The sequence below is a fragment of the Octopus bimaculoides genome, chromosome 3 (genome assembly GCF_001194135.2).
Source record: "Octopus bimaculoides isolate UCB-OBI-ISO-001 chromosome 3, ASM119413v2, whole genome shotgun sequence".
NCBI lineage: Eukaryota > Metazoa > Mollusca > Cephalopoda > Octopoda > Octopodidae > Octopus > Octopus bimaculoides.
The window spans coordinates 75,196,718-75,209,415 of NC_068983.1; the positions used below are offsets into that span (position 1 = coordinate 75,196,718).

Sequence of the window (12,698 nt, forward strand, 5' to 3'; positions counted from 1 at the left end):
AAAACAAAACAAAAAGTGCAATCAATACACCTGCAGTCAGTGCCAGGTGTGCACTATGAACAAGACTTGCAGACAAGAGTAGTAGAAACCCCATGCTATGCCCCTCCGCTCCACCTAGTGTCAGATTTCATTTTTCATTTCCTCTTGCACTAATTATTATTATTGCTTTTTTTTTGGGGGGGGGGTTGCTTTCTGCTGCACAATTTATTATAATTACTTTGTCACACAGTGTAGATGGAAAATGTACTGAAGCATTTAGTCATCTGTCAAGTCACAACAAGGACCTCAGACAGATAACACTTTTATCATCCTCAAGGGTTTTCAACAAGCCGGAGTTGATAAAATGAAGAACTAAACAAATGCTGGAATAGATTTCATCATTTGTTTCCTCTGGCAAAATGTGTGATTCTATGCCTGCGTTATAAATTGTTATTATAAAGAGTGATAAATGGTGAAGTAACAGAGAAATATACCTTGCTATACAATATTTAGTTTCATGCTTTCTACTTTCTGAATTAAAATATTGACAAAGTCAACTTTATTTACCATCCGTCTGGATGGAGATTAAAACAAAATAAAATACCAGTGAAGTACTGGTTGTATGCCTATGTTAGAATTTATTACTGTCGTTATAACTAGGGAACTAGACAGGCAAAAATCAGTGAAGTGGTAAAAAAATGTGCCAGGCCAAATTTAGTTATATCTCAATGACCTGGGTTCAGATCCTGCCAGTAATGATTTTGCCTTTTTATCATTGCGAGATCTATAAAATAAATTATCAGTTAAATACTGTAGTTGAGTAAATCAACTATAACCCTCTCTCTAAGCTGGTAACTTGATATAATCATTAAAGTATTAGACAGATGTTTTGCAGTATTTACTCAAGTATTTCCTATAAGGTGTTTAAAACCCTACCAAAATCAAATTTGCCTTTTGTCCTGGGATTGATAAAAAAAAAAACAGTTCCAGTTGAGGAGTGTGGACTGGCAGAGTTGCTAGAATGCTGAACAAAATATTCTGGCAACATTTTGAGTGCCCCTACAAAGGTGAGGCAAACTCAAAGGAAAATGAATGACAAGCTCATGGACAAAATTAACAGGGGTTGTTTGCCAACTTAATCATGCAGAAAGGAAACCCCTTTTTTATAAACCTGATTCCATATGATCATGCTGGAAATCAGCATTATTATTATTAGTGATGGTGGTGATGGTGGTAATTATTAAGACATTAATTTCTAAGATTTTCTGCTGTTCTGCTTGTTTTCTTTTGTTTTGTTTTAATTCTTCTGACTACCTTACCTCAATATTTGATGATTGATTCTGTTCCCTGTCCTTCAGCTCCTGCCAAGGTAATGGTTAGAAGAAAAATGATGAAAACCACATGGAGACAGTGTGGAAAGGAGAAAAGTGGGTGAGTCAAGAAGGATGGATGACAACTCAAAGGGGATGAAGAGGGAGTGAAAACAAGTCACTGGGATATGTTGAGGGGGTTGTATGAAACTTTCAAAATGATGGTTCCAGTATTATTGAGTAGTTGGTTTGACAACTTGCTTTCTTTTTTTTTTTTTTGTCTCTTTGAAGGTAATAAATGAAGTACTTCAACTGTTCAAAAAATGTAAAAATGATGTTTCCATTTCATTTTGCTCATATAGTGATTTAAACAATATTTTACTTTTCATAACACAACAATCAACATAAACAATCACATGCCAATGAAGTAATCTCTATGTTGTCTTCAGATCTGCCAGAAATAACAACCAAATTCCCATCAACCACATCCTACTGTCTTGGGAAAGAGGAGAACAAGCTAGATGTAGTCCAAGGCATACTTGTTAAAAAAAATATTTAAAAAAAAAAAAGGATGGCCACAGCTGGAATGCCTTCAATCATGTCTGCTCAATCAAGGTTATGTTGGGGTTAAACAATATAATTACAATAAAATGTAGCAATTACACCACAACCAACACAAAAACTAACATCAATGCCACAAACAACAACACCACAACTAATGTAAACACTACAGGAAAAGCAACTTTACAATCAAAACCAACACCATATCTTAAAATAGGATGCGTTATGTATTAATTATATGCAGTCTTAGATACATTGAAACTATTTATCACTCAAAACCGAAAAGAGTATTTGCCAAAATTACATGTCAATTGATCAATGGTTTGATCAATTAAGACTGACTCAAGTTAAACAACAACTACTACAATAACTACAATATATTGGGTCATCACATAAAAAATACAGTTTTTTCAATTGCATGAACAAAAAGTTGGAGAGGGATGGGATAAACTACCTGCATCAACTTGCTATAAAAGCAGGTAGTAATTTACCTTGTTCTACTTTTAGTGCAAGTTTTGAAGAGTGCAGTTCGATTTTAACAGTTATTTTTTTAAAGCTATAATGGAAGTAACAAAGGAGCATATTCAGCTTATTTTATTTCATGAGTTCAATAAAGACAACAACGCAATGTAAAGTGTGGGGAATATTAATGCAGTAAATGAGGATCAGACAATAAGCGTAAGCCAGTGTCAACAGTGGTTCCAGAAATTAAGAGCCGGAAACTACAGCCTAGAAGGCAAGCCTCATCCTGGAAGATCTGGAGAGCTTGATGAGGACGTCCTGCAAACCCTGGTGGAACAAAATTCGATTGTAACTGTCGAGGAACTAGCAGAGAAGCTTGGATTTGGTTATTCAACCATTCATTGATGCCTGTGTGCCATTAGAAAAGTCAGCAAATTGGGTCAATGAGTTCCTCACAAACTTTCCCAGTCTAATATCGCTTACAGAGAATGAATGTGCGCTTTTCTTTGCTGTCACATTTCAGGAATGAACCTTTTTTTTTTTTTTTGGACCAAATAGTAATTGGTAACAAGAAATGGGTTCTCTATAAAAATGTCAAGTGTCGAAGACAGTGGGTAGGGAAAGGAGAAACACCGGCACCCCAGGCCAAAAAAGGTTTTCACCCATGTAAGGTGTTGTTAACTGTTTGGTAGGATATGAAAGGTTTAGTCCACTTTGAACTTATAAACTCAAACCAAACGATAATAAAGGAGATCTACTGCGAGCAGCTTGAACGGCTTAAGTCAGCTCTGGTTTCAAGCCGAAAGCTATTCCTCCATCAGGATAATACTTGGCCATACACAGCGAAGATGAAATTCCAAAGGCTGGAGCAGTTTGAATGAGAAATGATGCCCCACCCACTATATTCACTGGACATAACCCCATCTGATTATAATTTATTCCACAGTCTTCAAAATATCACTTGGACAGAAAAAATACGAATTCTGTAGATGAGGTCAGAACAGTACTGGAGGAATATTTTTCGTCACAGACAAGTGAATTTTGGAAGAAAGGCCTTGTAAGTCTACCAGAGAGATGGAAGAGTATTGCAGAAACTGAAGGGAAGTATATTTTAGATTAAAAAAGAACTTTGTTTATCTTAATGTTGAAAAATAATAGCATTAAAAAACCGCATTATTTATGGGATAACCCAATGTTTGATAATGCAGTCCAAGATATATGGTATGTGAGAAAGAAGAAACATGGGACTGGTGACAATCACAATGTTTTTAATTCATAAGTCCAAGGTTGATCTAGGATTAAACTACTGCTACAACTACTAGCCAACAAACATCTGTTAGATGATGATGTTCTAGACACACTGTGCTCCCCTACCCCACCCCCAAAAAAGAAGGAAGAGAAAAATTCAGAGTTCCTCACAGCTGGAATATCTCTGATTATAGATCTACTTGACCAAAGTAGACTAAGAGAAGCTAAAACAAGAACAAGCAACAAAGCCCTCAAACACTAATGGTAAAGAAAATATAAGAAGAAATAATAATAATAATAATAATAATCATAATAATAATAATGGACTTATTGTATAAAGTGCTCATCAGAAAAAAGTAGCCAAAATTGCATGAACAGTACATAGAATAATGCACTGGAAGTGAGTCATTTAAGGAAAAAAGAAAGAAAGAAGAAAAAGGTGAGGACATCAGGTATACTGTGGGAAAATTTCATGAAGCATGGAAGTTTTGACAGATGTAGTGACCCAACAGCCAGCAATTGATGCAGGTAGTTTATTCCAGGCTCTAAGTAATTCTGAGCATGAAAAAATGATTTTGTGCATTGCTTAACTCTTCTGATAGCAAAATACCCAGGGATGCTTTTGATTCTATGATACAAACTTTCTTGATTTAAAAAGATCTAAATTAAAATCTGTCATCAAATTTCATGATAATTTGTTTCAAACATTAGATTGATAATAACAAAGTTATTTTACTAAATTCATCATGATTTTCAAAATTAATTAAGACAAAAGTAATTTATCTCAACAGGAGTACGGTAACAAAAAGATTCAGTGATAACTAAACACAAAAGACATATCGTTGCAATTTTTAAGTGAGATACTTCACAACTGAGACTGTCAAGAAGAGTATCTGGTCACTATTAGGATAGAAGGTGAAGAGGAGGAAATGTCATCCAGCTAGATAATTTCTTGGTCCAAAACTTCATTAACCCATTACCTACCAGTGATCTCATATGAGGTCACTTAAAAATTACAAATTTCGTAATTATCTGTCAATATTTACACATATCTAACCTTTTTGCTATATCTACTAGGTATATTTCTCTGATATTCAAATGAGGTTTGCTAATTTTTCACCCAATATCTAATATCTCGCTTATTTCTATTTAAAATGTTATTTCTAAATGTTATTTTGAAATATTATTTTGATCATTCCAGCGTGTTTCTAAGGCCGTTTTATGCTAGAAATCAAAGTTTCATAAAAAAAATTCCAGTTAATAGAATTATTGGAGGTAATGGGTTAAGTAATTCAAAATTATCCTAACTCAGGTAGCATGACCATTAAAAAAATAAATAATAAACTAGACGTAAAACATTGACTATGCTAGTGTGTACCTGTGTATGTATGTATGTACTTACAAATATATATATATATATATATATGAATGTATGCGTGTATGTGAATATACATGTATAAATGTGTGTGTCTTTGTGTGTGAATGTATGTGCATATATGTATGTTTGTATGCACACCTATGCATATGTATTCATGTGTGTGTCTGAGAGAGAGAAAGAGCACCACTATCTGTTAATAGTGATAACGGTCCAAGCCAACAAGGAAGCTATGAACCAAAGAGGAAGCCAGAAGACAACAAAAAAGCTTTGCACCAAAAGGGAGTCACAAGATACAGTCTACGTGGTCACTTGACTTACAAGAAATTGCAACCAAATCTCCTTCATATCATACTCAAATGTCTCGGAAAAAGGAAGGATACATTGAATAACATAATCTTATATATTGCTATATCAATCAGGGTTAACCTAGGGCTAAATAAGAAATGCTAATGGTTTATGCCTAATGTGCTGAAGTAGGAAGAGAGAGAGAGAGAGAGAGAGAGAGAGAGAGAGAGAGAGAGAGTGTGTGTGTGTGTGTGTGTGTGTGTGTGTGTGTGTGTGTGTGTGTGTGTGCGTGCGTGCGCGTGTGTGCTTACAACAGTATGTACCATTAAATAACTCAATAAAGCAGTGAACTGGCAGAATTGTTAGCATGCCGGACAAAATGCTTAGGGACATCTCATCAATCTTTACATTTTGAGTTCAAATTCCACTAGGGTCAACTTTGTCTTTCATCTTTTCAGGGTCAAGAAAGCAAGTACCAGTTGATATCTGGGGTTGATGTAATCAACTTAAACCCTTCCTTAAGATTGCTAGCCTACTGTCAAGATTTGAAATCAACGGGTAATGCACATGCACAACTGCAACGGTAACTGCAAAGACAAAAGATGGTCTATATGCGTACAGCATTAAATAACTCTTCATGCATGCATATGTGTGTGCATGTGTACATGTGCACACACATGCTAACACTACTCCCTCCATGTCAAGGCAAACACTTAGTCTCCATTTGCATACAGCAAAATCCAAGAGAATTTTCTACAAAGATTTTGGATTGCTTATTTCTGATCAATGACACAGAAGAGAGCGAAGGGTAATGTGACAACCACCATTTAGGCTACACAAAAACAAAAAATTACTGAGTTTTAACACTAATCCACTCACAGATACATGGGAATTTTTTCTAGTTGTGAGCTGCTTATTCTCCTTCAACTTGGTAAGGAAGGGCAAAAAAATACAGAATATAGAATTGTTTTGATCGGATATACAATGGAATACTAGATGCAGATTTGGATTTATGACACAGTACTTTATCCATACAATCATTATCACCTAACTAAAACCAAGGAGCCTCTACATGGTTAGTTAATCTGCTAGAAATAGCAAAAGTGATTCTCACAAATTGCACATGTCTTAAAAAAAGGAAGGATGGAAGATAATAAATACCTAAATACAAATATGCTTGATAGACAAGGCAGGATAGTGAAGGCTGACAGTCTCTTGATCATAGCTCTATCCAACCATGGCAAACTGGAGACTAAACATCTGCATCTCCAATAACTTTGTAATAGATGATTAGATACCATCAAATACTATTAATAATGTTAATTAATTAACCCTTTAGCATTTAAACTGGTCATATCTGGCCAAAATATCCTTCCTACCTCTCTTATGATCAAACTTGCCAGATCTGGCATCTCACACCTACACTGCAATGTCATTATAAAAATAAGCAATCACATCACTGAAGTCTTGAAACTACAAGATGATGCATAGTTAATTCCAAACAACGCAAACAAATAAGCATTACATTTGACAAAATAATCTGAATTCTAAAGGATTAAACATAAGCTAGAAGATGACAGAGCAAACAGACTGCCTAATAAAAAGCCTTGCTGTACAGGCATGGTTATAAGCACAGAGGCCAACCAATGTTTTGTGTGTGAGTGAATTTGGGAGATGAAAATTGTGAGGAAGCCTGTTGTGATCACGTGTGTGTGAGTGTCTTTGTGTTTGCCCTGCCACAACCACCACAGCTTCACAACCAGTGTTAGCTTGTTTACAACCTGTAACATAGCAGTTTGGCAAAAAGAGTTCAATAGAATAAGTACAAGGCTTAAAAAAAGTGTTTGGCTGAAATCCTTCAAGGTGGTGTCCCAGCATGGCTGCGGTCTAATGACTGAAACAAATGTAAAAGACAAAAAAGGAAGAAAAAAAAGGAAAGATATTGTGCGTGTGTATGTGTTGTTTAACCCCAGGTTCACCATAGCTATGACCAAAAGCAATCCAGCTTTGACCATTTAGACATTGTGAAGATATCAAGAGACTATATTATCAAACATATATATCCTTCCAATTTTTCAAATAAGTGGAGTGAAATCTGGGAGAGATTTTGTTACTATTTCTAGCAAGTGCTTGGTTGGTGGAGACAGTACCACAGAGGTGTGTGTGTGTGTAGAGGACTGATTGGAATGATTTAAGAGTTTGATTTGGCTTGTAGCATAATCGTTTAAAGACCCAGGCTCAACTGGAAGAGTCTGTGTAGGACCTGGTTGGCAATACTGCTCATAAACTGGGGATTATTTCTAGGTTTGCTTATTCATCATCATCATCCTCATCATTGTTTAACGTCCGCATTCCATGCTAGCATGGGTTGGACGATTTGACTGAGGATTGGCGAACCAGATGGCTGCACCAGGCTCCAACCTGATCTGGCAGAGTTTCTACAGTTGGATGCCCTTCCTAACACCAACCACTCAGAGTGTAGTGGGTGCTTTTACGTGCCACTGGCACGAAGGCCATGTAATTACAATGTCACAGGAAAGAATCGCAAGACAGATTCTTCAAGCAGGGTCAACCAGCAGGAGGCCTAGGGATAGACCAAGGATAAAATGAATAAATGATAAAGAATCACAAAGGAGATTCTTCAAGTGAAGCTAACCAGCAGGAGACCTAAGGGTAGAACTAGAATAAGATGGTTGGATAATATCCATAGTCTCAGTTGGCCACACCTAGAAATCCAGTCAAAAAGTCTAATGATGGTTACTTCTGAGAGGACCATATGGGGGAAGTACCTGAGGACTCTACACTCAAGACCTTCTCAGGAATAGTGGACAGAGATGGATTGACAATATTAACTCCTCTGCATTGCAGGAGTATTTCTCTACTTTCATCATCATCATTTAACGTCCGCTTTCCACGCTGGCATGGGTTGGACGATTTGACTGAAGACTGGCAAGCCAGAAGGTTGCACCAGGCTCCAATCTGATTGGCAGAGTTTCTACAGCTGGATGCCCTTCCTAATGCCAACCACTCCGAGAGTGTAGTGGGTGCTTTTACGTGCCACTGGCACGAGGGTCAGTCACACGGTACTGGCAACGGCCACGCTCAAAATGGTGCTTTTTACATGCCACTTGCATGGGAGCCAGTCCAGCGGTACTGGTAACGACCTCGCTCGAATGATTTTCTAACGTGCCACCAGCACAAGTGCTGTAAAACTAAATTCAACCTTGAATAGGGAAAACTAGTGTTCTGTCAGTGTGTGTGTGTGTGTGTGCCTGAGTGTGAGAGACTGCCAGACATAGATGGAAAGACAGAGAGACAGACAGACAGGTAACCTGTTTAGGAGGGTTGTCAATAACTCTGGATCAGAACTAATACAAGTTAAAAGGGACTCTTTCATACCCCTACAGACTTTTTCTCATGCCGGTCTCATGACAAAATGCACCTAGTGGTTAATAATAATAAGGTGTCTACTTGTAAAAATGTTCCAGTCATGATCACACAATCTTTCTCTAAGATTATAAGATGAAGAGCTGTGAGAGGAACTGAGGTGTTTCGAGACACATTCAGCCCATGCAAGCACAGGGGAGGGGAGAGGACTCAAAAATAATGACAAGAGTGAGGGTGGGTGTGCATGTGTGTGTACAGAAATAAATCAAAAGTAAAACAGTGGAAAAGATGATGATGAAGTAACAGTAGTAGTGACTGTCAAAGTGGCGGTATGAGGATAGTTATGAGGGTAGTGGTTGTGGCAGTGAGGGTTGTGGTGGTAAGGGTGGCAGTTGTGACAGTGAGGGTGGTGGAGCTAGTCGTGATGATGTTCATCACAACAGGTTTTATTTATTTATTTTTTTCCCTATAATGGAGATGGTAGAGATGTGGTGATGGGGTATGTGCGTGGTGAGGTAATGATGATATAATATAATGGAAAATAATGAAGTTGAGGTGATCAATGGAATGGTGCAACGGTAATGGAGACAAATGTCATGAAGTCTGCAGCAAGGAAGTAAGGAGTGGGAATGGTTGTAAAAAGTAGAAGTAATGGACGGTAGAGATGACAAGGAGGAAAATGAAAATGATGGTGTTCCTGGCAAAGACATCATCACATCTGCATAAATTGACATAAATTACAATTTTTTTTTTTTTTTTTTATTCTGATGAATTCACATTTACATTCCTGACTTATTTGCACTGAGCAACCCAATAGAAAGGTCTTTAGGTGGTTACTGAAACTGGTTGAAATAGAAGCCAAATTTTCTCTCAAATCACACCTTAAACTTCTTAAAACCACAAGATGGAAAGGTCACAGATGGACTTTCTTTGATCATAGGTCATCCCAGTGTATACTGGCTTCAAGATAAAGAACAACATTAACAAAAACAACAACTAAGTTCACTAAACTTACTGACAACACCCATACTAACTATTACACACTGCTGGCCATGTCAAGAACAGAGCCTCTAGGTAGTCATTTGACATGCTAGAAATAGCAGACACATCTACCTCAAATCAGACCCTGTCATTTTAGAAAAGGATAAGCTGGATAATGCAATCCCATGTTCTCAGAACATCAGGAAAAGACAGGATTCTGAATGCCTTTGATCAGAACACTGCTTGATCAGGGACAACTTGGGGTTATATAACACAGTTGTTTGTGCTGCACACTCACCCATTAACTACACATGCAACAAAAAATTTACACGCTTGCTTAGTGCACATGCATCTAACAGATATACTTGACAATTGCACATAAAGCTTTTAACCACCAACGCTAATGCACATGTGCATACATGTATACATGCATTATGTGTATGTGTGTGTGTTATTAGTTAATAGCTTTACGTGCAGTTGGCAAGTATGTCTGCTGTTTACAGGTGCATATGCACTCTCCAAGTATGTAAGTTTTCTGGTGCATAAATGCAGATATAGCTGTGTAGTAATGGTGTTTGCTTCTTAATTACATAGCTTCAAGTTCTATCCCAATGTATGGCAACTTCAGTATATGACTTCAACTTACAGCCTGATGAGTGAAATTAGGATAGACAGACACTATATAGTAACCTGTCATGTATATAATAGTATGTATGAATGGACGGATGTACATATGCATGCAGGCACGTGTAAAGTAAGGTTAACATCATTGCCTAAATTTGAGAGCATGTAACCCAGTCGGATATACTAGGCTTGAAGGGATTTTAAGGAAATCTGAAATTTCATTTACTGATCATATGCTTTCCTCAGCAACTTGAGTTTCAATTCAAGGCTATCTTCACAACAAAGCCAAGTACGTTTACATATTCAAAATAGACCATATCATAACTAGTACTGAGTAATATATAATGAATTCCCTGTTGAGATTAAAGCAAAAAAAATGCAGGTCTTAAATTAAAGATATTTCAGACAGTATATTGTACAACAAAAGTGAAATTATAGCAGGTATGTTGATCATTTATATTTACAGATCTGAAATATTTGATTGAGCAGAGTTGATAAAGGCTTCCAACGGACAACCACAGTATTGTGTATTTGTAACAATAGAATTAAACATGCTATACAAGTTTGTATGGATACAATTATGTTAACTACACCTGATGGCTTAGGTGAACTATACTGTTTAATAAATAGATAAGGAGAACATTCTATATCTAATAGGAGTAGAAAATTAGGTTGAATAAATTATGTCTATGTCAAGCAGATAATATGCAACATAAACTGAGCACATTCAAAAGAGATAACCTATTTGAAGTAATATGATGCATATATACACATATATATATATATATATACATGCACATGTGTGTGTATGAGTATGCATGTACATAAATGTATGTATGTGTGTATAGAAATTATGGGACAACAAGAATCTAAATAACATATCAGATTATAGCCTCTAACCTCATAAATTTCATAAAATTTTCATATGAGATGTGATGATAAAGAGAGGAAGACAAAAGATAGAAAAAAAGTGAAGAAGAAGGAACAAGACCAAGAAAGAATTTTGGTCTCTTGCCAAGAGACCAAATTCATGAACACCACCAGAGAATGCTCTTCTTTCAAGCTTTCTTTCATTTTCTGAAAAAATATGGCTCTAGTCCATTCTCTTGTTACACATCAATTGGACAATTGGACTGTTATTTAAACAACAGGGGGAAGTTCCGCATATATACTCCCACCCACACACCATTCCACATCCATGTAGTGTCTTTTTTACCTTCTTCAGCAACTCATTAGCAATTCGCTGCTGTTCAAGTTCTTCTTTTGTCTGCTCCAGTTCAAGACGACAGGAATCACCATCAGTTGTTTGGGTAGCTTCCCATTTCTGTTTCCTAGGGGAACAAATTTAAAAAAAAAAACAGAATGGAGATTATGCAAATGTTGTTATAATAGATAACAATCATATATACTGATTTAAAATTTTAGCAGAAGGCTAGCAATTTCAAGATAGGGGATAAATTGATTACATCAACCCTCAGGACTTAACTGGTACTTATTTTATTGGTTCTAAAAGGATGAAAAGTAAAGTCGACCTCGGCAGAATTTGAACTCAGAGCATGAAGGACAAAATGCCACTAAGCATTTTGCCTGGTGTGCTAATGATTCTGCCAGCTCCTTGTCTTATAATCCTTTTATTCTTTTACTTGTTTCAGTCATTTTGATTGCAGCCATGCTGGAGCACTAACAAATAAATATATACATAATATTTTTATTTTGGTCAAGTCAGTCTCTTGCCAGTCTGAGTTTTGCCTGCAGATGCAAAGGGTCTTCTGACTAGTTATGACCGAGTGCACCAACACTTTTGTTGTTTCCGTTTGGAGATAAAAAAAATTAGTGTATAAATTTTCTTTTCATGTGTTTGTTTCCTTTTACACAACATTAAAACAGATAAAAAATTTTCTGAAGCAGCACCCCAACTAATTTTATGTACAAGCCGCCACTGGTTATAATGTTTTATTTAACACCATTTCAACAACACACCCAAAACAGGTAACTCCAAGATTGTTTTTTGTGTGTATATATATGACACTAGACATTACAAACATCAATTTGAAACAGAAAACAGAAACGAGACTACTGACTACGTGCACTTCTTACAAGCAACATAGCATATTGTGTAGATACACACACACACACACACACACACACACACACACACATATATATATATATATATATATATATATGCCTGCATGCTTGGTGTATGTATGTGCATATATACACACACACATCATACATGCATGCTAATATATATGAATATATATATAATATATACATATAATATATATATATATATATATACATATAAAATATATATATATATATATATATATATATATACATATAAAATATATATGTATATATATAACATATATATATACATATAAAATACATATAATATATATATATATATACATATAATATATATATATATATACATATAATATATATATATATATACATATAATATATATATATATATA

At 35.9% G+C, this 12,698-nt stretch overlaps 1 protein-coding gene across 1 annotated transcript in view; it reads right to left on the reverse strand.

Annotated features, from left to right (window-relative positions):
* The window catches only part of LOC106871706 (uncharacterized), a 343,416-nt gene that overhangs the window by 38,964 nt on the left and 291,754 nt on the right, over positions 1-12,698 (reverse strand). The window contains exons 14-15 of the mRNA XM_052966754.1: positions 11,432-11,555; positions 1,299-1,340 (exon numbers count right to left, since the gene is read on the reverse strand). Of these exons, the coding sequence (XP_052822714.1) occupies positions 1,299-1,340; positions 11,432-11,555 (166 nt within the window). The remainder of the gene's footprint in view (positions 1-1,298; positions 1,341-11,431; positions 11,556-12,698) is intronic.